Raw genomic sequence first — 24,324 nt, 5'->3', positions numbered from 1 at the left:
TGTGAGAATTAATGTCTTGGCACGAGGGGGGGAAGGGGCGCGGGGACTGTCAGGTTCCCTCGCCAGAGTCCCTCGCTCACACGCGCTGGCGTGGATGTCTGTCTCCTTCTTTGATCTCTGACTCATTTCTGCACTATCAGTAGGAGTTCTCGCCTTAAAAAAAATGTATCCGTTGAAAGGCACCAGTAGGGAGAAAAATAGACTTCTGTACGGTATGTGCCAGGCCACCTCTTGGGGTTGGAACATGGGATCTGCCACCTCCCGGTTGCAGAGTGGCGGCCCTGGGAAGGCTGCACCGGGAAGGCTTGGTTCCCTCAATCGGGGCTGGGCGGTTCCAGGCATTTTTTGTGTCTATATGCTCCTGGTGGTGGGCGTGTTGCTGCTTAGTGCGCATGTGCAGGGCATGGAGCCCAGCATCTGCAGGGACTGCTTGCAAGGGAGGTGGGCTTCAAGCTCCCTTCAAGTGCCTCACCCCCAGGAAGGCACCAACAGTGATCTTGTCCTCTGTTTGGACTTTAGCCATCATACCAGAGGCCTGTTTGGGAGACCTTTTGAATATTCCTTCGTAGGTGGCTTAAATACCAAGAAGTCAATCTGACCTTGACTTTGGAGCACCGTTTTCACGTTTTTTGAGAGGGGCAATATATCCCCACCCCATAGGAATGCTTTATGCTTGCATGGCATAATACAAGTATCAAATTTTTTATTTCTTTCGCCCTAATTAAAATGTACTTTTATGATAAAACTGAGGCAGTCAGGGTTTCATTAAGCTGTCCGGATCCTACAAGAAGCTGAGTTAGAGCCTACATCCCTCCCCCACATACCTTGATACATATGGGTCTGTTTGGACTGGCTTAGACTGCAAAAGAACGGTGTCTTTTAAAAGAAGATGTGAAATTGTAGTGTGCATGTTCTTACTGCGTCTGTGTGTGCAGTGAACCGTGGCACACAATGAAGGTCAGGACAGTTTTGTGGGTTAGTTCTTCCTTCCCATCTTTACTCGGGTCCTGGGGAAAAACCCTCAGCTGCTGAACCATCTCACAGGCCCTGGATTTCTGGAACTTCTGGGAACAGGACCCAAGTCCCCATGCACACTAGAAAAGTGCTCCAATGCTGACTTCCCCACAGAGAGCTTTTTTTTTTTTTTTTTTTTTAAAAAAAAGCATCCTGCCTAGGCTTATAGGGTGTCTTCCCTGCTGGAGCAGGCTTCCAGCTGTGAGGAGGACTGGGGAGGGGGAGGACAGAAAGTTCCAGGTCTGGAAATAAATGTAAGGATGGTAGTGGCCACGTTTACTACGTGGCTGGCTCTGGCTGCAGAGTGCCCTGGCAGTCCCTTTAAAAACACAGTGACTAGCCAGGCGTGGTGGCGCACTCCTTTAATCTCAGCACTTGGGAGGCAGAGGCAGGCAGATTTCTGAGTTCAAGGCCAGCCTGGTCTACAAAGTGAGTTCCAGGACAGCCAGGGCTACACAGAGAAACCCTGTCTTGAAAAACCAAAAACCAAACCAAACCAAACCAAAACAACCACACACACACACACACACACACACACACACACACACACACACACACACACACAGTGACTGAGACAGAGAGAGTGACCACTTGTGGTCACAGGCTAAGAAATGGCCTAGGAGGAATTTGAACCCATTTTTCTGTCTCTGTCAGTCTTTCTGTCTTTGTCTCTGTTTCAGTCTTTGCACCTCTCCCCCCCCAGGCTGACATCTCTCAGTGGGTCAGGTACAGAGTCTGTTTGCAGATCTCAGGAGCTGTCTGTTCTAGATCCAAGGCCGGGCATCCCTTCCAGTGGAAGGCTGAGGCTGGAAAGTGGGGCAGGGACAGGCTTAGAGACATGGCCCTCACCTTTGGTTTCCTTTTAAAATGAAGGTGCACCTATTGTGAAACTTATTTTAATTCGCTCCATTTGTGGCTTTGGATTTTTATGTACGGGATTGCGTAGCCATCACTACTGTTTAATTGATCACACCCCATAACCTATTGGTTCTGAGTCTCCCCTCCCCCCAGCCCCTGGTAATCACTGCTCAATCTCCTGATGTTTGGCTGACCAGAAGCTCGCCACGGCATTATAGCATGGTGGCTTCTCTCTTGGTTTTTGCAGGAGTTGGATTTCAGGCTCCCTCTGCGTGCAAAGCTTGGAGATAAGCTGTGTCTAGGGGGGACTTCTAGTGGGGCTGAGATCGCCCTAAAAGCTCTACAGGGACCCTACCCCCTTCTGCCCTTGGAGCAGATAGCCGTTAGTGAGGGTCTCATACCTAACGAGGGCCTGTGGCCACCTGTCTAACCTAAGTGTTACCGCCTGGTGTGGGGTGTGTGACTTCATCTTGACAGACCCTGGTTCAGTCCCAGGGGCGTCCTTCTAGAAGGCCGTGGAGGCTTGCGATTTCCTTTTTGATCCTCGGCCATTCTTTCCGTCAGCATCGACTGTGAGGAGCTCCTGTGGGCATTCGCAGCCATGAGGTGCAGTGCTGGCTGAGTTATGGCCTTTCGTAGAATCAGAAGCCTCTCGCTTTCACTAATGGATGGGCTGAGGTCCAGGCTGCTCACTCAGACTTCCTCCATTCCCATGTGGCCATTGGATACAGGGTGGGTACCCTGGTCACTTTACTCCAACTGTAGCTGTAGAGGTGGGAAGGCGCATGGCCAGGCTCTGGAGACAGGGCCACGTTCATGCCCCAGAGTGCTTGATCGTGAGTCTCAGTTCCTCCCTGTGGAGTGGCAGGTGCTCCTTCCTGTAAACCATGCTGGCTATCTTATACTAGAAGCCGATTCACTGAGATGACTTTCAAGGACCTTGAGCTCTCCACGGTCTAAAGGGACGAATCCCATAGGGATTCAAGGTCATTAGAGGACAGGGTCAAGTACAGTGTCCGATGCAGTGGGCTTTGAGGCAAACACTGGCCTCCCATGGGTAAGTCTGGCCTCAGGATGTACTTGCTTGAGGCCCATAGGACAGCTGTGATGTGGCTTTCTGCTCTTGTTTTGGTACTGCAACTATTCTTGGGCTTATTGATCATGCCCATTTGGGGCTGTGTGCCAGGGCAGAAACAACCGGTGCCTTGTATGAGTAGATCACTGCCTCAGCAGGGTCCAGCAGGGTCAGTGCTGGCACAGGCCTCTTAGCCGGACATTACAGTGCCCGAGCTCCAAGCCGGGGTGCTTCTCAGATGCTACAAGTACCCGGATCCTGCATTTACGTGGAAGCAGTGGGATTTTTGAGGAGGCTCGAAACTGCTACGGTTTGCTGATTCCTGCACTGCTGGCCTCTGTTGGAGTCTGTGCAATGAGTGTCCTATGTCCTTGTATTCAGGGGCGTGTTAGGGACCCGATCAGAGAAGAGGGGCAGGCACCTGGCTCTCTGAGAGCTTGCGTGATTCTGTGGCGGGTTATGGAGTAGGCAGATCCTACCAGTGCAGATCTGCAGGTGCCAGGAGGTGAGTTCTGGCCTGCACTGCAGAGCTGGTGAGGCTTAGCTGCCCAGCATCTTTGTTGATGGTTTCTTTTTTTTTCTTTTTGGTCTCTCTGATGCTTCTCTGTTCAATTATTTACCCAGGGAATTTGGGCTTCTTCACTTGTGGTTTTGGCAAGGGCTTCACACAAATGTTTTGCCCTGGTGGTCTCTTAACCAACGTAAGATAAATGGCCAAATCAAACGCAGGCCTCGCTGGCAGTGGAGGCTCAATGTGGGGCCTGGTGGAGGCAAGGCAGCATCCTCACCGGCCCTGTTCATTGCTGTCACTGGCTGTCCGAGCAGGGAGTGGGGACTCACTCCCAAACCAGGGTGGAGACGTTGAGACATGTCTGGGCCATGCTAGGTTTCTTGTGGTAAGGGAGGGAGAAGCTCAGGGCATCCTGGGAGCTTCCGAGGCTTGGGTGCTGCTTGCCAGGGTCTGGAGAGAAGCCCCAGGCAACCAGCTAGGAAGGAGACTCATCAGTGTCCAGGCCCTTGGAGGTAGACCTGAGGTGGCAGACGCCTGACTGAAGAACCTATACCGGCATTAGTTTCCTGCCTCTTTCAAAGAGGGGGTCGCTCATATTTTGAGAGACCAAATCCTCAAGTGAAGCCCACTCTAGTTTGTTCTGAAAGACCCTTCTAGGGAATCTTAACTGGGAGTGGGGCCCTGACAGGCCTTCTGTGTGCTAACCCCTTGCACTAGGGCCCTCAAAGGCAGCCCCCCCGGCCCCCAGAAATGATCTGGCAGCTGCAGGTGTAGCCCCTGCTAATGTCCTCTGTGCACCCCTTCTCGCTTGCCCCTAGACCCCAGTCGTCATCCCCGTAGGGCTGGTGTCCTCGGGGCCGAACCCTCTCAGAGGCTGTACTGTAGCCCTGTGACCCGGGGCCCCCTCTTGTGCCTCAAGTCCCTTGTGCAGTCCAGGGCACCACTGACCAGTCTTTTCTATTGTTTTTTCTCCAGGGCCGTGCAGGCCTGCCCAGCTGCCATCGATGGCCCCCATAGCTGCCTCCTCTTCCCACCCTCCCACCTCCGTGATTACTTCACCTCTGCGTGCCCTGGGCGTTCTCCCACCCTGTTTCCCGCTGCCTTGCTGTGGTGCACGCCCCATCTCGGGCGACGGGACTCAGGGTGAGGGTCAGATGGAGGCTCCCTTTGGATGCCAGTGTGAGTTGTCAGGTAACAGAGCCGCTGCGGTGGGGGAGGTGGGCTCCCGGGATGGCGGGCTGTGCCCTGGGTAGAGCCGGGGACCCAAGGTGGGGTCCCAGGGGGGATGTGCCCCCATCCCCGACTCAAAAAGCTTTTCGGGGCGGGGGATGGCAACAGAAGTGCCAAAGATGTCAACTGAACTGTAACCTGTGTCGGTTCCCAGGGGGTCAAGGGGCCGTCTCCCCCATATATCCCCCACTCTCGAATTCTGAGAGTCTCACTCCCAGAATGCACTGCCCGACCTCCAAATTTCATCTCTTTGGGCTGTTTAGCCGAAGTTTAATTGGATAACACTTAACATCTGAAGTTTTCTTTTGCCCCTTGCCTCTGCCGCCCTGCCACCCACCCCAGACAAGGGTAGGAGAGGATTCCTGGGCTGTCTGTGTACAGCGCTGGAGCCGTTCAAAGTGCTGACTTTCTCTTTGGGACAATGTGTTGCCCATTAACTTAGAGGGAAGGAAAAAAAGTCTCAAAGAGGAGCCTTTTAAAAAAGCTGTGGCCACGGGTAGCCGTGAAAGATTGTGGGCGTCTGGGTCAGGGGGCTGTGGAGGTCAGTGGCTCTGGGTGGACCCCAGAGTTGTTCCAGTTACCTCTGCCGTTGTTGGAGGCCAGTGAGACCAGTGAGACCCCGTTACACAAAGGGCATTCTCAGCCAGGTGGCGACACAGCCTGCGTTGCTCCCCTGCTCTGACTCCCCACAAACATAGACTTCTGTGGCTTAGGGTCCCCACAAGGTCGAGGGGAGCAGGCCCTCCCTGCTGCCTCATGGTGGGGCCTGGTTTGCAACACACTGTGGCTTAGGGGGCCAGGATGCTGACACAGGCTCACGTGGCAAGCAGCTGTGGCCTGGTTTCCGTGGCCAGGGCCAGAGCTGCGGCGCTGGGGTACATTCAGTTTGTCCCTGCCACACGGCCAGGCACGTTGCAGCCTTTCTCTTGACTCAAGCTGTGTGAAAGGAAAACTATTTTTATTGGGAAAGTTTTGCTTTTCATTGACACTGTCTCAGGGACCTCTCTTATTGGGAGCTTTGGCTTTGCACAAGACGAGCAACCCCGATCCAGGATGAGGCCTCTCTGGTCTTCCTTCCAGTAGGGTGTTTCTGCAGTCCTGGCCCATACTCCTGCTACGGCAGGTGGCTATGTTGTTGGATAGCCCATCCAAGTCTGGGAGCTCTGGTTCCTTCCTTGAGTGCATAAAGCAGAGACCAAAGTCACCCAGGAAGGAACTGAATCAGCTTGCTAGGAAGCTGACTTCCCTTCCTGGTCAGCCTGGAGGTGACTGAGGCTTCTTGTAGCTTGGAAGATCCTGTTCACCAAGCTTGGGGTACCTGCTGGGCTGGGCCCTGCTCTCTTGCTTCCTGTAATGTGGGGCTGCAACCCTGCAGCCCTGAACTCACATAGTGGGGCCCTGCACTATCAAAGATAAGCCTGAATGCATATGGTCAAGTTGTGCATGCAGAAGCATGACCTCTTTGTCCCACGTGCTACAGGGGCAAGCTTAATTTTCAGCTGGCCCTCCGTAGGAACTGCCAAATTGGAGTTGCAAGCCTTTCCTGTGTCCATGAGTGGAAGGGGCAAAGGCTAGGGGGCTATGACTGAGCCTCTTTGGAGGATTGCGCTAAGGCCTGGGGACTAGTTCCTTTAGCCCAGTGGAGATCAGATAAGGTCTGCAGGGCCTTGTCAGTCAGGGAAGTCTGGCATCAGTCTGCCCTCATACGGGCTACTTGCTTTCTTAGAGTAGAGCAGCTGTCTGCCCTGAACTAGGCATTTGGTTGTGTGTCAAGGCTTTAACTCCCACATTACAGACGAGCGTCAGAGCCTGAGGTCTCGCAGCTCAAACTGGCTCATTCCTTAGTTCGCTGGCGGTCCTCAGGCACAGATTGTAAGCCACATGTGGACACAGGTAGAGTCAGGTGTGGTGGGTCCCTTGCCTACCTCACAGCTCACAGAGTGGGCTTTGGGGACCGTGTCCTGAGGTGGATGGGAGGGAAGGGAAGAACACAGAAGTGGCTCCCATACGGTACCTGGTTCACCTGAAGTGCAGAGGCCGCCATAGAGTTCAGGGCTCTGGGGCATCCGGTCCACGTGTGGCGATTGCCGTGCAGGGGAGGCGAGAAGCAGTGAGGGTCTGAGCCCTGGGACCTCTCCTGGGCCAGCTCCTGAGGGACCTGCTGTCTTTCTTCTTCCTGTACTGTTCCTTGTCATTGTTCTGCCTTGTTAGCATCGCCTGTGTGAGGCTCTACCGCTGTGCTGTGTTTTCAGATAAATTTTGACACATTCAAGTATCCTCTTCCAGTGGGTTTTGTCCCTTTGGTTCTGTTCCTGGCACTGGGCTGTTTGCTGAAGTGTTTTTAGTGCCTGTTTAATTAGTAGCTGCAGAGGAGGCATAAAATCGCCAGGAACCCTCGAGGAAGGAGGGGCTGTAAAGACGGAGCACTGCGGTACTCACTGCGCTTTGTCCCCCTTCTGATCAGGGTGCTTTGAACCCATCTCTTTAAATTAACTCAGGAAGCCTGAGTTTCACACAGGTTAATTGCATGCCCACGAACACACTCTGCGTTATTTATAGAAGGGTGTGATTTCACGGGAGAGAAAACTACCCGGACAAGCCAGGCCCTGCCAGGACCCTTCCCCCATGCTTCCTGCAGATGGTTACAGCTGCGAGAAGGGGACACCGGGCCCATTTCTTATGGATTCCACAGAGATCCTATGCGGTTTTGAGTCAGGTGCTCCAGGCAACTAAAAGGTCTTCCCCTCAGAGGTATCAAGGTAGCTGTGTAATCAGAAGCCACAGCCAATTGCCCTGCTCTGTGCCATCTAAGGACCAGAGACCTTAAGCATGTCATTGTCTCTCTGTAAGCCTCACCTCCCTTTCCTGTACAAAACCCATATGTATGTATGTACATATTTATGCATGTGTATGGGTATATGTATATGTATATATATGCATGCATGTATATATATGCATATATACACATATACATGATATACATATATGTACACATACATATACATGATAATGTATGTATGTATATATACATATGCATACACATACACACATATACATGATATGTATGTATGCATATATATATATGTACACACACACACACGAATGTCATATTGCAAAATAAGGCTCCGGGAGTGTATCTGTGGATTAGAACAGGTTGGGGTGTTGTGGGTCTGGGCCTGGCTAGGGCCCCAGGCTCTATTCTGTCCTCAACTCTTCCCTGCTTTGAGACATCATGATAAAAAAAGTGGCCTTCAGAATATATCAGACTGTCTTCATGAGTGAATTACATAGCTAGGTGTGTGGCCTTACCCAGGTCATTCATTCCTCGTCCTTTCTTTTCCTCCGTTCTCTCATCTGTGAAATGGGCGTAAGGATCGGGCAGGCTCTACAGCTGTCTGAGGTCATTTAGGGCAGACATTCAGAACGATGCTCTGAATCTAATGAACCCACAGACGTTATGATTCATACGCAAGCAGTAGGGGTTTCGCAATCTGATGGTGTTCTGTGTCTGGCACTGGGTGGGAGCTTCCCTTAAACCACATCCCCGGTTTCCATGCTTAAGAGCGTTTAGCCTCTTGGCTGGCTCCGTCGTGCACCAGCCTTAGGAGGTGGAACGGGAACTGAGAACCTTCATTGCATATTTAGAAGCTGTAAATGGTCATCAGGCACAGTGATTAATGCATGTGCTTGGCGAAGTTCAAGGTCTCACGCAAGAACACACAGCATCCAGGCTCGGGGAAGTGGAAGTGTTTGGATTTAATAGAGGGAGTCACTTGCAGTCATTAGTATATGCTGGAATCACAGGGCAATCTTGTAAAGTTAAATTCAATTTACTTTTCTACTGAAATTGTGCTTGCTGTGTTATTTAACTAGTCTGGGGTTTCTTGGCATGGGTTAAAGGGACAATAAAGATAAAAGAATACCTGTAAGTAAATAACAGGGTTTAACGGGAGAATCTCTCGTCTTCTCCTCCTTCAGTTATATCCCCGTGTTCGCCCTGTGTTGATTTTTATACCCGGAGCCCTCCAATGGGATGCCTCGGATCAGACCACCCTAGCTGTGGAGGCTTGGTGCAATTAATACAGTCTGTCTGGAAAGTGGTCTTATTTCTGGAAGTTTTATGTTAATGATATGGTCTGCACACTGCACATTTCATACCAGAATGAAGAGCGAGCTGGAGTTTCTTTCTGGACTGGGTTTGATTAGCAGCGGAGGCTCCCTAGGCAGCCGCTCTCCCAGAGGACAGAGATTGGCAGTCCTCCCCAGTCCTGCCAGGGCACTGCTTGGTGGGTGTGGTGTACTGGGTGCTGGGGGGAGGGTGTGTCGTTCAAGCCTTCGTGGGGAAGGAGGGGCCGTGAGGGCGCAGTAGGGAGGTGTGTGTGGAAGCCTCCAGAGGGAGGTGACAGATGCACTTTTGAGTTCCTCTGCACTGTAATGTTTTTTTTTTTTTGGGGGGGGGTGCTTTCTGCGTTTACCAGGTCACCGTGTCAATGGGGCTGGCTCAGTGGAATTATTGAAAATTTAGAGAGCCCTACTGGGATTGTAGTTCAGTTGGCAGAGTGTTTGCCTAGCATGCATGAAGCTCTGGGTTCAGACCCTAGTCCCACACTGTGTGAAGCAGGTGTGTGGTGCCAGCCAGTTACTCACACTTGGGAAACGAGAGCAGGGGGCGATTAGAAGCTCAAGGTCAACCTCTGCTGCCCAACAGGTTCATAGGTCAGGCTGGGTTACGAGAGACCCTGACTTAAAAAAAAATTAGTTAGTCATTAGTCATTTGCCCCTTTGCAATGCCAATATGACAAAGACTTTGGTAGTCTGGCCCCATGACTGACATTTACGACGCGTTCCACAATTCCTGGAGGTTGTCTCCTAAGATTGTCTCTGGTGTGTGTGTTATCTCAGGATGGCTCCGCCGTAGCTGCTTTCTTTCTGGGCCTGCCCAAGACCTGCACAGTGTCCTCCTTGTCTTGATACACGTCAGCAGAGAGCGCCGGCCCCCTGGAGGTTGACAAGGATTTGACAGACTGCAGAAAAAGATCACTGTCCACTGTCCACGTAGCAAATCACAGCCTTCAGCACCAACAGGGGCCAGAGCTGTTGCAGTGGGCTCCGGGGAGGGACTGCAGCTGGCCCCGTAGGGTGGGACCCACTGGGGTGACTACCTTCCGATGAAAGAGGTCCCAGCGACACAGGCGTTACTACAGATACCATTTCGGCCTCTTGCCGGCCTTTCAGAAGGCAGAGCTAAATCAAAGAATTCTGTTCAAATCTGTACAAGATGCTGTTTTTCTGCTCTGACAGGAGAGGTATTTGGAGGAGCGGTTTCTTTTTCTTTCTTTCTTTCTTCCTTTTTTTTTTTTTTAATAGCTGTCTTAAAAAGGAGTTTGGCTGTTTAGCACAGCTGGTGCTCATTACGTTATGGACTGGCAATGAAATAGCATGTGTAATTAATTTTTAATGCAGCGCTGGGTGCAGCACTTTCAAGCAGTTAGTGGATGTGAAGGCCCAGCACTGGCTGTGGACATCAGAGACCTGTGAGTCAAGCAGCCACGGGCTCCTTTCAAAGGGAATTTGACATTGGCAGGAGAGGCTGCTCACCACCCTCCGTGCGGAGGGGAGCTCACTCAGAAGTGGGTTTGTTTTGGGTGACCCAAGGGTCAAGCCAACCCTTACGGAGCCAGGATTAGGGGTCCTGATTGGACATCTCATCTGACCCTTTAGGTATCCAGACGGATAAACTGAACCAGGCTGGGGGAAGACACCGGAAGGCACAAGTGGCTGGCAGAACTGACTTGACTCTATGTCTCACAGTCTCTGCCCACTAGACTCTCTTTTTGAGACAGCAGCTTTTGTATCCCAAGCTGACCTTGAACTCATTTTTTTTTGTAACAGTATCTTCTGATCCTTGTAACAGAAGGTCCTTGATCGGCTGATCCTTCTGTCTTAACTTGGAATGCTGGGATTTCAGGTCTATACCGCTATGCCCTGTTCAATGTAGTGAGTGCTAAGGACTGAACCCTGGGCTTCATGCAACCTAGGCAAGTGAAGAAACTGAGGCACAGAGAGGAGGAGTGAGCTCTACCCCTGGTGCCACATTACTAGTTTGCATCCTGGTCCACCTTGAGTTCACATTGAGAGCTAGTGAGGGACACCTGTTATCCAAAGGAGATGCTTAAAAGCCAACTTCTTCGTTGCCACCAGATTCGATGTCCTGGGCACCGGGCTTGGCAGCAGGTAACATTTTTGACAGCAATGAACCCCAAGTAATTGGTCCTGGGACTCTCATGAGGTTTTTGGCCTCTGCTGTGGGCCACACCCCTCTGCATGTTCCTGTTCTGAGACTGCCTGTGGGCTTGGCTTGCCTGCATGGTTGCTGTCCAGTCTACCCTGGGAACTGCAGCATGGAGTCTTGTTTGGATTAGGCACTATGGTTCACAGGTACCAGATCGGGGACCTCCTGGGTCCTGTTCTCTGTGCCATTGAGTCTGAACGCATGGCCCTGGGCTGCCCACTCCTCCTCTCTGTGCCTCAGTTTCTCCACTTGTCAAACGGGGCACAAGTAACCCCTTTGGGAGGACACCGAGACACTTCTGTCAGGGTGTGCCAGGGCATGAGGGAGCAGGCCAGATGACCTTAACTACTGTGATTACCTAGCATTCATGAATGGGGGTGGGGTAGGAGGGGGATAGGGCCGTTACTCTTACTGCTTTTGGAACTTGCTGCTGCTAATCCACAAAAAAAAACCTACTATGTGCCAGCTCTACCCCTCACCTTATATCCTAACCTTATCTTTCCTCCAAGAACAGGTAACCCGTCATCCCACTGGGGCATCCACTACTTAGCTAAGGGTTACAGGCCACCCAACCGAGGTCACACGGCACAAAACCCGCAGAATTAAATAAAGGTGCAGGCTGGGCTCTGCTGGGTCTCCAAGCTGTGCTGCCTCTGCCTATCCCCTCTGTCCTCCTCCCATTGGGCTGTGGTGGCTGCTTATACCTGCCTATCAGATGCACAACATGCTGGTGGAACAGCAGCTGCACTTAGACATGGTCCCTAAAAGGGTCCTCTGGGTTCTTTATTTCACTGACCACCATATTTGTGTCTGACCCTGGCCTAGACATGGGACCCTTGGGTGTGTGAGAACAGGTGTGTGCCTGAGACTCCTGACATGGAAGGCAGGGAAGGCTGCCCTTCCGTTCTGCTGGGCCATGGCAACTTTGATGTGGTTCTTCATGCATGACTGGACTTAAGGGGGACACGAGGAAGAAGAGCATTGAAGAGACGGCGACCCAGATGAGGAAGGGACGCACAAGACAGTTTTGTCAAATTGCCCTAAGACAGTTTCTTGGGTTTCTGGTGTCTGGGTGGGAATCCGGCCTGCCCCAGGCTTTGTGCTGCCTGCCTCTCTTGTGTTTGTGGTAGGATCTGCACCTTGAGGAGTGCAGGATACTGGTGGGCATCCTGGGGTCTGACATGGTGAGGTGGATCATGCAGGGTGGGTCCAAAGTCAAGCCCTCTAGGGGAGAATGGCTTGCTTTCTTCATCTGGGTGGAGCCTGTCCCTCAGCACTGAGGGAGAACTGAGTTTGCTCTTGTGGGGTGGCCTGGGTGACACCTTGAACATTGCTGTGGCACAAGGACACGAGGATGGGCTTTCCTTTCCTTTCCGTTCCGTTCCGTTCCGTTCCGTTCCGTTCCTTTCCTTTCCTTTCCTTTCCTTTCCTTTCCTTTCCTTTCCTTTCCTTTCCTTTCCTTTCCTTTCCTTTCCTTTCTTTTTTCTTTTTCTTTTTCCAAGACAGGGTTTCTCTGTGTAGTCCTGGCTGCCCTGGAACTCACTCTGTAGACCAGGCTGGGCCTTGAACTCAGAAATCCACCTGCCTCTGCCTCCCAAGTGCTGGGATTAAAGGCGTGCGCCACCACTGCCTAGCGATGAGGGGATTTCTAAAAGTCATAATTATACGTAAGAATTACCGTTTTTGACCACCCACCCACCCTTATTTCTAGAGATTGAACCCAGAGCTTGCTCAGGTGAACAGAATGGCCCGTGTTTTCTGAATCTGTGGCTGGGGCAGAGGGAGGGAGGATGCCGACTGGAGTTGTTTTTACTGCAACTCCGAGTAGCTGAATCCATGGAATCTGGTTTATCTAAGTCATGACTGGCCAACTGAATCCGAACAGGAGTGGGAAGAAGCGGTAGGGTCTCTCCCTGTGAGGTGTTCCAGCCTGCTTTAGATCTTCCAGGAACCGTGGCCTGGCTAGTTCTGTGGTCCTCTCTCTGGACATTATTTAATAAGTGTTAGGAAACGGCACATTACCTCAGTGTGTGGTCACAGGTGACAGAGGCAGGTTTCCCTTTCTCATCTGGGTCCTTATACCTAGCGGCGTGTCCACAGACACGGTCAGGCTGGTGTCTGCAGTCCCAATGTGCATGGGTCCTTGGTTCCGGCCTTCTGAGTTTTGAATTCAGACTGTCGGTAGGCACACTGACATCTCAGATGTAGCTTGATTGGTACAGAACGGGGTGTCTGATGATGGCTTCCCTGAGTCTGGGTGCCACTGCCCTTCTTGTCACGTCTCCCTGGCAGGTGCGGGTAGGGAGAGTTGCATGTGACTTGTGACGCTCCTACGGGGCCCTGGATAATAAGACCATCTGTATTTTATCGTTCTTGTAGAAGGGGGTCAGAGGACTCAGGTCTTCTCCAAGGAGATTAATGCAAAACTGAACTTACTGTCTGCAGAAACCGGCAGATGGGATCGGTTCATAAAACTGGACATTAATTATTGCCTTTCTTAATAAGGTGATGACCCGCTGATGGGGTGAGGCTTGCCCCACCGGGTAGGTGTATGTATGTGTCGGTGACTTGGGGTGAGTTTAGTCTGGACTTAGTTAATTTAGACTTGGTCTCCTTGCTCTGAATTTTCTTGGGTTTTTATCAACTAGCTCATTTATTCTGTATTTAATCATAAAAGAGACCATCGATTGATGGCCTGTGGTATGCCTTGGGCTTTTTTTTTTTTAATTGGGTTTTGAGACAGGGTCTCATGTAGCCCAGGTTAGCCTTGAACTTGCTGCTTCCATCTCCTTAGTGCTGGGTGTGTGTTCCCATACCCAGTTTTTGTGGAGCCGGGAATCAAACTCAGGGTCTTCTGCATGCTAGACAAACAATATTCCCAGCCCCTAGAGAATGGAATGTCACAATGGTTCAAAGATAGGATCTAAAATACTGTTTTTTTTTTTTAAATTGTGGGTAAAATATATGTAAGATTTGCAATTTTGATAGATGGTCACTACTTTGCTGCTGCTGTTGCCACCGCCGCCGCTAGAGCCTTCATCTTGCTAGGGCATGCCCTACCACTAAGCTACAACCCTAGCCTTGATTTGAACCATTTTTAAGTATGTGCTACAGTGGTGCTAAGCATGTGGCTACTATGTGGCCTTCACCTCCTTACATCTCTGGAACTGTCTGCTCTCAAACAACCCGGTCTCTCATTCAACAATAACTCCACTTCTCCTCTCCCAGCTCCTGGAACCCACCATTCCACCAGCTGTCTCTTTGATTGCCACAGTTCCCAGGGACTTTGTATGGAATGCAGTGTACTGCATCCGTGTGTGTGTGTGTGTGTGTGTGTGTGTGTGTGTGTGTGTGTGTGTGTTTGGCTCATTCATGGTGAGGCAGGTGTGAAATTGTCTTTCCATATTAGGACTGCGTACTAGTCCCTTGTGCGGATGACTTGCCTTTGCTCTTTTTGCTCTTCCATTCATCCATCAGTGGGCGCCTGGGCAGCTTCTGTCGTTGCCTGTTGTCAACCCTACAGATGTGTGTACATCTACTCAAGGGCCCGCTTTTAGTTCTTTTGGGTGTGTACCCAGATCTCGGGATCGTAAGTGACTCTGTGCTTATTGTTTATTATTGTTGTTGTTATTATTAATTATTATTAACTTAGAGTCGGTCACCCAGCTTTTCCACACTGGATGCCCTGTTTTGTACCCTTGATGATTTTGCATTCGGCTCCCGTTGCTGCGTTTTAAGAGCTAAGGAAGCCGTTCATCAAGGACATGTGAACTGGCTGAAGGAACGTGGTTAGTGCATCCTGGGTATGATTTGAGGCCGGACCCCACTGACTCAGGCTCAGCCCTGCTTTGGGTTACCCACTTTAGTTATTCCTGAGGGTTCTAGTCTCCTAACTCCCCCAGGACAACTTGGTCCTCTCTGTTAGCTGGTTTTAAGCAGTCAGCTAAACATTTACCCTGCAAGAAGACTTGGGGAAGAAACTTGGGCCAATGAGTGATCTTTCAGTGGCTTGGAGGCAGCCTGACAGGAATACTGTGTTAAGAAGGGAGACCTGTTGCCCTCAGTGAGCCTCAGGGATTTCTCTGTCTCAGAGGATGCTCTTGCTAGCCTTGATCCCTTGACTGGAGGGAGGGTATCTAGGGAACGGCCTTGGGTCCGTTGTAGGCTGGCACAGTAAGGATGAGAATTCTGCAGAGACAGCTGCTCAGGGCTGCTGGGTACTTCATCTCTGATGCTGGCTTTTGTGAGTGCTGTGGCTGGCTGTGGCAAATGAACCCAAAATGGCTGTTGAAGAAGCTACAGATTCAAAGTCACGGTGTTGGCCTCCTTTAAAGCAGCACTCACTTCTCAACCTGTGATCGGTAAACAACACTTCCAGCGTCGCCTAAGACCTTCTGAAAAACACAGCTATTTACGTTATGATTCATAAAAGTATCAAGTTACAGTTATAAAGTAGCGATGAGAGTAATGTTATGGCCGGGAGTCACCACAACCTGAGGAACTGTGTGGTAAAGGATGGCCACAGCCTCAGCAAGGCTGGGAACCACTGCTTTAGACCCTGGCCTTTGTTGCTTCTTCCAGCTTCAGGTAACTCCAGGAGTCCCTTGGCCTCTGGCCACACCATCCTGATCTCTACCTTTGTGGGCACATTGTACCCGCTGCAGTCTGCTGCCTCCTCTTCAAGACAACGGGCTAAGGGTATACACCTAGACCACCCAGGATGGCCTCCTATCACAATCCTTCATTTTATCCACATGAGGCCGCACACAGCTTCCCCCGATTTAGTCACGGGCATGTATAACATTTTGGGCCTCACTGGCAACCCCCCTGCATGCCTCTTTTTTTTGCTGGACTGTAGGCTTCTCCAGGGAAGGAGCGCCAGTTTGATTCCTTTGGGGAGATCTGCTAAGGTCTGGGGCAGTTCTACACACTGTGTGTGACACACTGTGTGTCACATTTCTCAGCTGCCTGACACCTCTGGCCAGCTCTCCTCAGGCTCCGTGGCAAGCCATGTGGCCACATCTGGCCCCACCAGTCTAACCCATGTCAAGAGTACAAAGTGTGTGTGTGTGTGTGTGTGTGTGTGTGGTGTGTGTGTGTGTGTGTGTGTGTGTGTGTGTGTGTAGCGGGGGGTGGTTTTTCCAAAAAGCCTGCAATGATTATGAGAAAAAATTAACAGAGTTGAATAGAAGCTAAAAATAGCTGGACACACATTTGCCTATAATCTATGTTTTTTTTTTTAAAGAAAACATAATTATTTTTGTAAACCAGCTCTGAGAAAACAGGAGTATTTTTAGCCCGTGTCTTCTAGGATACTGGACGTCATCCTAGGAAGAGCATGTCAGAGCCCACCAGAGTGTGGTAAGGTCAGCATGTCGGGCGGTGACCCCTGGGGAAACAGGGTCTGAGGAGCCCTGTCCTCGGCCCTCCTTTGCTGAGAGAATGGTTCTCGAGAGTCAGACTGTGGCTTCTATGGCTGATGGAGGCTGGGGACATCCTGGTCTCACCTGGACAGGTAGCTGTGGCACTGGCCAATTGGTAGCTGGCTAAGCTCGGGTTTGGGCAAGGGAGAGCTTGTGGTGAGACTAGCCTGGCCTGCTACCTCAGCAGACCTGCAGGAGAGATGAGGGCTTGAGGGAAAAGTGTTCCAAGACTTCTTATGGGGAGCCAAACATTGCCTCATGTCATCTCCCCATTTTTCCCACTGCCTCTGCCAGGGTCATTGGGCCTGGCACAATATCTGTAATAAAGAGCTCTGTGTGTGTGTGTTTGAATCTCTGTGTGCCTGTCAACGCGTGTTTATGTTGGTGTTTGTTGTTTGTAGGTATACTTTGAGAGTATGCTCTTAGGAGATAGCACCTACCAAGGCCCCTCCTACCCTTCTGTCTGGTACTGGATGTCTTTGGTACAGGCGTGTACCGACATGGCCAGGCTTAGCATTGCAGCCTGCTGTGACCTTGGTGTGAGTGTGTCTCTGAAGATAGATTTTCTTCCCAGTGCTTGCTGGAGAACTCACTGTACCGAAGCCAAGACATCATGGTCAGTCCAGAGTGTGGCCACCCATGAGCGTGCATAGGGAGACCAAAGGCTTTGAAGTGGATGTTGGGTTCTCATCCTGGCTGTGACTAGCTGTGATTGCGGGTGGGTGAGCCAAGCTGTTTCCTCATCTGAAACGTAGGAACGGTGCCAACCAAGTGTCCCAGTCAGGCACGACAATAGGACACATGCTTACCACAGGTTTTACGCTCGCACTCCTAGCCCATCTCTGAGAGGAAGGCAGTGCCATCATTCCCACTTTACAGATGGGGAAACTGAGGCACAGAGACTCCAGAAATGTTCCCGTTGAGTCTTTCCCAGTTGTGATACACTCCCTGCCTCAAGCAGCAGCTGGCTTTGTGTCGCTGTTACATTTTATTGTTGTTATAACTGTAATTATCATCCCCAAGATCGTTACGGCAGCCGTTTCCTGGGTGGAGATATTCCTCTCGCTGCCCCAGCCAACCTTGACTTCTAGCCATGTTCTTCCTTTCTGGGCATCTCGTCTTTCATCCACGGACTCCTTCTGCTGTTGTTCCCGACGCATGTTCATTTGAGGTCTCCGTCTTTCTGCTCTAATTGAGATAATGAACACAGTCCTCCACGCCCAGAATGGGAGCCGAAAGTCAAGTGCAAAGTGACGGTTCCCATTTGCTGACCTCCCCCTTCTTTCTCTCTTAGTACGCGTCTCTTTACGAAGGGATTGGCTGGATGCAAACAGCTAATAACCTATGGATTTATGGAGACAGCGAGAGCTGGCTTTATAAGCTCAGATACCTGCAGTCAGCGTCCTGTCTCTTTAAGCCGAGGCTCCGACTTGCCGTGGTATTTTACAGTGCCTGGTTTCATTTATGCTGGAGCCAGACTTACTATGTGAGCGTCGTCCGCATGCTGGAATTAGTCTTAAGCTTGCTTCTGTGGCGTTGCCAAATTCCATGTTTGTGTTTTATTTAGAATTCTTTTCACGGCCAGCCGATTCTGTGCCGGCACACACAGGCACTGTTGCGCCCCATGGAGAAAATAAGCAAGCTTGCGTTTTCTTTGGCAGAGGCCGCGGCCACAATAGACTGTGGTCTCTGAAACATTTTTTAAAAGCTATTTTAACCCATAACAGATGCATAAAGTCGGCTCAGGCATGCCAGTTTTCTTAGTTTTAATTAAAAAATAATTACAGTCTAATGGGATGTTAGTGACACATTTGGATGAATGGTCGGTGACATTATCTGCAACTTATAAATTAGTGCCTCTCCCTTGGCTGGGGCAGGGCTGGGGAAGATTTGGGGAGGTACATTTGCATATCTGTTCTTAATTGCAGGGTGGGAGATGGGAGGGTAGCATCCCTGGGTTGGAGACTTCGGGGCAGGGACAGAGACCTTGGTCAGTGGCTCTGAAACGCAGCATGTGTGACACAGGCATCTGGTAATATTCTTCAAACTCCATCTGACAGAACTCACCTGCAAAGTCCTCACATATGGACATGGGGTGCCTGGGATATCCTCTCCCCTTCAAGATGGCAGGAAATACCAATTAGGACCTGCTGGGAAGGACGAGGGACAGAAAATATAACAGCCTATTGCCAGGGGGGAACAGAGGCTGGTGGGAAGCTTGTAGCCCACACAGCCCAGCTTCAGATGTTTTGGGAACCTTGTCACTCATTCGAGTCCCAGGGAAGGGAGGTAGGTTTGAAGTTTGTGGGTTCTGGGGTCTCTACAGATACCGGCTGGGAACAGTCGGGGTGGGTCTTGCATTGCTTCTGGCGATGGGGCAGCTAATCTATGAACCCCTGGTTCCCTATCCTCTCTTTGGGATCTAAGAGTCAGAGTCGGAGGGGCCGGTGTCCTGGGCTCAGCCTCTCTGTGGGTGCTGTTTCTGCTTATCCTGCCCTCCTGGATGGAACAGTTCCAGACAGCTACAGTGTGTAGCTTGTCTCTCTCCAGTAGTTGTGGGGAGCTGTGTCATCCTACCCTGGGAGATCAGGAAAAGATTCTCTTTATCTGTGCCTTTGCGCCTGGTCCTGTAGGCTGCTTCTTTGGGGACGATTCCAGGGGCCCCTGTGCTTCATTACTGGGCTTCTTTCATAGGTACCACCCCATGTGTTCTGGGGGGCGGGCAGGACTTGCCCCAGGCCACTGGGCTGAGCCAGGACCTGCCTGCCTGACTTAACTCCTCACTTTCCCATTGAAAACTGCACCGAGCCACACCCTGTGGCTCCCGATGAGCTCTAGAAGACTGGCTCAGAGGCTTTATTTTTACTTTCAGGGTGGTGGAGGGGGGTGTGGTGTTAGTGTCGCTGGTGGCTCTTCCTGTTGTCCGGGGTCTAAAATGAGTGTTTCTTAGACAATGTTTTCCCGAGCCCAAATTCCTCCCGAGTAAAATTAAGTTCTTCTATTAAAAGCGTGAGTCACACCAGCCCAGATGAGAGTGGTTTTGACGTTCCTCGAATTTTTTTGGAAGGGAAACATCACATTCATGCTAATCCTTGCAATTAAACTTCATCGCTGGGTAATCCGCCAGACGCTTGGTAACCTAGCCCTCTGCCGTCCGTCCGCGTACGGTGCCTTTCTCTCCTTTGCTGTTGCCTGCCGAGTTTCTTCCTCTGTTCTGGGCTCATCAGATTCCCCGAGCATGGTCTTGGGTATCTAATTGCCACAGATGATTAATGTGTGGTTGATAAGGCTCCATGTCTGGCTGTCCATATGAATTCTAAGGAGATGGGAGTTCATTTCTGTCTCAGAACTGGGTGTTTGCTCCCCCCCCAGGGGTTTTCTGCTCAGATGGGGGTGGACCCCAGGCGTCCCTGACGATCAAGAGGAGGCAGAAGGGTGTCACTGGGGGTGGATTTGGACCCGCTTTTGGGAAATGTAGCCAGGCTGGTAAGGAATTGGATAATATTGTGGCCATGATATCAACTTTCCTGAGCTGTGTGTTTCTCTTACCGTGACCTCTCAGGTTTATGCTCAGCTACTGCTAAAGGTCATGGTAGGGGGGGTTCTCACTGACTCTGGGTCCTTTCCTTGCATGTTCCTGTTACTGCCAATGAGATCTATTCCGTCAGCCTGAGGACCAACCTGGGTGTTCCTGGTTCCTATGTGTCCAGGTGGATGTTTGGCTGCAGTGGACTGTCCCTGGTTGCTTCTCAAGCCCAGGTCAAAGCAGAAACCCAGTGTTACAAACAGCCCAGGTCAGATGCAGTGGGAAGGCTGTTTCTACGGTGTTGGCTTCCTGTCCTAGTCCTTCTCAAGCCCAGGTCAAAGCAGAAACCCAGTGTTACAAACAGCCCAGGTCAGATGCAGTGGGAAGGCTGTTTCTACGGTGTTGGCTTCCTGTTCTAGTCCTGGAACAAGGGTTGGCATAGTTGAGGAATACTGGCCCCTGGAAACGCAGCAGCCGTCAAATGAACCGGAGTTGTGTCTCCACAGCTTTGGGTGCAGTCTTTGAGTTTTGGAGACTAGGGGGACGTCTTGATTTTATGTCTCTTTTCTCAGAGAGCTGATGCAGCTTACCTGCTGCTCCTGTGAAGCCTTGGGTAGGAGGTTCTGGTGTCTGGCACCTAGGGGAGACAAGTCAGGGGTGGAGAGGGTGAGTGTAGAAGCCGGTGACTGCGATGGATGGGAAAGGCTTTGGGTTTGGAATGGGGTAGCGTGTGGTTTCTGAGTTTGGAATAACACTTCTTGTTGGGATGTGGGGAGCGGGGTGGGCAGGGATTCGAGTTCATTTGCTTGTATTAAAGGCTGAGGCTTCCTCTTTTCACGACTAAGAAGCAAAAGCCCGAGAAAGTGATGAGAAACAGCCTGGAAAGGCAGTTCGTTTACTCATTAAATCTTCTATAAAATAAATAAGGATTTAGCATGAAGGGCCCAGCTGCAGGGTGTCCTGGAGGGAGGAGGGGACAAGTCCGTCATGAACCTCACGATGGGAATGGACCAGTAGGCCAGGACTGTGTGCTTCTGCTCCAGAGACCAGGTCTTAGTCCTGGAAGTAAGAACAAATGGGTATGAGTGTCCAGGAGGGGGGGTGTGTACACATACATGTATGAAAGCTTGCGGGTACATTAGCAGTTTATATGTGAACGTATAACATGTGAACATGAGTAGACATGCTTTTATGTGTACAGATATGAATAAGCAGGCATGTACACGTGAACACACGTATGGAAACATGTTGGTACATGGGTGCGCAAGTACGTTCATGTGCATGTACATGCGGGTATAGATGTATACATGTGTTCCTGTTCGTTTGTTAATGTGTGTTTGTGTGTACATGCAGGTGTTGGTGCATGTATGTGCTCATATGCACATGTGTTTGTACACACACACACAGGTGTGCACATGTGCAGTCAAATGCAAGTGAGGTCTATGTGCTTGCATGTCTTCATGTACAATATGTACGTGCACGTGCGTGTGTGTGTGTGTGTGTGTTTGAGAGAGAGAGAGAGAGAAAGAGAGAGAGAGAGAGAGAGAGAGAGAGAGAGAGAGAGAGAGAGAGAGGAATGTCTCCACTTACCTCTGAGGACCTGTTTGAGGTCAGCTGCTGTGGTACTTCAAGAGGGGATCCATAGTCAGAAATGCAGAGAGTCAGAAAGAAGTGAGGTGTCGGAACAGCACCCGAATGCACAACCCTGCTGTGGCTCAGTGGAGTTCAGCTGTGGGCTCGGGTGGGTGTCCATACCCCTGATACTCTCATGCCTGAGGCAGAGTGGAGTCGGGAGAGCACTGAGGGAGAACAAGATGAGCCTTGGTCCTACCCCGCTCTGCCCCTTTATAGATGGGCGACTCTTCACTTTCATGTTTCAGCCTCAGTTTCCTTTCCTGCTTAAAGAAGATGGCCATGTTACCATCAGCCTACATACAGTGCTCAGGGTAGGGCTGACACATGACAGGCTCCAGCAAGGCAGGTTATGACTGATCTTGTTGTTTGGCAAATGTATGCAGGGTGAAGGTGTCTCATCCATGACAATGTGACAGGCCTGCAGCAACCCTGAAGCTGAGGCAGGATGGGATGGCCGGGACCCTGGGCTTGGCTATGTCTGGAAACCTTTTTGTTAACAGCGTTCTTGTGCCCCAGTGGTAAGGCCGGCCCTCCCTCTCTCCATCCGGCCAGAGCGAGGCCCTCCCTTCCTTAGCTGCTTCTCAGTATTGTCAGGCTCTCTCCAAACCAGAGCAGGGAGGGTCCCCGTCATGGTTGACTTGGGGAGGTAGGCTTCTCCATCCTCAGCGCAAGCTGCTCAGCCTCATAGACCCGGACAAAGCTGGGCGACGTGCAGGAAGGTGGATGGATGGACTACCGAGACCTGGAAATGGTTTCTCCCTGGAGAAGACGTGGACAGTAAGCATGCCTGCAGACAAGAAGTCTAGAAAAGCTGCATGCTTGCCCCGGCAGTTGGGTGTCTAGTCAACCCGCCCTCCACTGTTGGTGGTTTCAGGCATTCTTTTGGAGCAGCGCAACAGCCTTCCTGTTTTTTTCAGTCCTGGCTTTGTCTCTTTCTTTCTCTTGAAAGGAGCAGGGTGCTGTTATCATGGGATGCATTTGGGCATGGTGAGCATAGAACATTTGTGTCTGAGTGGCTCCTTCTTGCACCACGACAGGCATTACTAGGTGATCACACCGCCCCTGACCTGGATAACTCAAGATTAGAGGCAAGCAGTCAGTAGTAATTGATCATCCTGGCCAGGAGTTGAAGCCTGTCTTCTGTTTTGGCAGGGCTTTCCTGAATGAAGGGAGAGGCTCATTAGATAATGGCTTCCCTGGTGAGAGCCTATGTGTGCTGGAGTCAGACCCCCCCACCCAGCCTTTCGTAGATCATAGAAAGGAAGGTTTTGACCTGAGGTCCCACACCTTGAATCAGACAGCATGTTGGATCAGCCAGTACCACCCTAGGGATCTCATATTTCACAGTGCTAGGGATGTCAGGGTCCCCTCCAGGTGGCTCTTGGCTGCTTCTGAAGTAGGCGTTGTCTCACCAAGGCTGTCTTTCCCCAGCCTGGGAACAGGCGGCCAGGCATCTTGCTGAGATGGTGGTCTGGCATAGTGCCTGTTCTTCCCTTGGGGGTCCCACATGTTCCCAGGTGCTCTGTTGGAATGACATCCAGGGTAGGGCCTATTCTCATACTGCCCTAACCCTGGCTGTGCCTTGTTCTGTCACATGGCCTCTGTGGTCTCTGTGGGTTTCCACCCCAGGGCCATGGCCTGTTCTCCAGTCACCCAAGAATTCTCTGCTGATGTCAGCAGAGGCTGTGTGTCAACAAGGAGTCTTAGGGTCCACTAGGAATGTGAGTTGAGAGAGGAAGAGGGAGGGAGGGAGAGAGGGAGGGAGGGAGGAAGGAAGAGAGATGGGGGAAAGAACTGGGAACCTCCTTCTTCTTCCTCCAGTAGCTCCACCATTTCGGTTCACTCCTTCTCTTCAGGTCTCGCTGAGGTGAAGGCTACTTCTGTCTTAGAGATGGATAAAAATTGAGGCTTAGAAGGCCACGGCCCTCCCGAGTGGTCCAGTGCTGTAGTGCCTGGCCTATTCTCTCTGGCCAGCTTTGCCATACAGTGTCTCCTCTGACAGGGCATATCAGAGCGTCTTCACTCTGTCCTGTGTCCCAGCAGTACCTACAACACCTTTGTCCTTTGGGGGTTCCAGTCCCTGTCCTGGCTGCAGTCTATCTTCTGTGTATATATGTATGTGGCTGTCTGTGAGTTCATCTTCTGAGGGCCAGGGACCTTGATCTCTGTGTCTCTGACATCAACATTGTTCCTGGGTCACCAAAGGACTGAGTTCTTTCTGCTGGTTGGTGGATAACAAAGAAGATATTTGATTGGTGCTTTGGGGCTGGGCTTTCAGCCTCTTTGGACAAAGATGGAGGGTTGGCGGGGCTCCTCACTGAGGCATGTAGGTTCCAGGGGCCAGCTCAGTACCCCACAAGTCTAGGCAGGATGCTGGTGATGGCTTGTGTGGATAAGTACCTGTTCTTTGCCTCCTGCTTCTTTGAGAGAGAGGGGAGGGAGAATGAGAATGTCTGGGGGTTGGGGGTTAATGAGACAACCGATCCTGGGTGTCACTAGCTGAGCCCCATTGGCTCAGGTGTCCCTTCCCTAGGTCTTAACCTTTCTGGTGAATGCCAGCAGGCCCTCACTGTCTTTCCTCAGGATCCTGTGTATAGGGATGCCCTGGCATTTGTCACTGGTGTCTGGGACCTGAGCTGCTCTGGGAGTAGAGGGGAAGGCTGGAGGGCCTGAGGACCGGTGTTTCCTTTGCTTCAGGGGAATTTGATTGTAGGGCAGGGAGCTGCTGGCCATCTTCCTTCCTAATTCCCATATTTCCAC

The 24,324-nt window shown here is 51.2% G+C and overlaps 1 protein-coding gene across 5 annotated transcripts in view; it reads left to right on the top strand.

Annotated features, from left to right (window-relative positions):
• Nucleotides 1-24,324, top strand: part of Bcl11b (BCL11 transcription factor B) — an 88,201-nt gene that overhangs the window by 34,107 nt on the left and 29,770 nt on the right. For 2 of the 5 annotated variants that reach the window (XM_021179314.3, XM_021179313.3), the window contains exon 3: nt 4,434-4,649. The exons of 2 other annotated variants lie outside the window; for them this stretch is intronic. In XM_021179314.3, coding sequence (XP_021034973.1) covers nt 4,434-4,649 — 216 coding nt within the window. The remainder of the gene's footprint in view (nt 1-4,433; nt 4,650-24,324) is intronic. One more of the 5 variants, XM_029484914.2, reaches the window with a different exon arrangement.

Source organism: Mus caroli, unplaced genomic scaffold, assembly GCF_978045245.1.
Source record: "Mus caroli unplaced genomic scaffold, Mus_caroli_1 scaffold_14, whole genome shotgun sequence".
NCBI classification, from domain to species: domain Eukaryota; kingdom Metazoa; phylum Chordata; class Mammalia; order Rodentia; family Muridae; genus Mus; species Mus caroli.
Note: the sequence above shows the minus strand (reverse complement) of the source record. Positions and strands in the feature narration are given on the sequence as shown.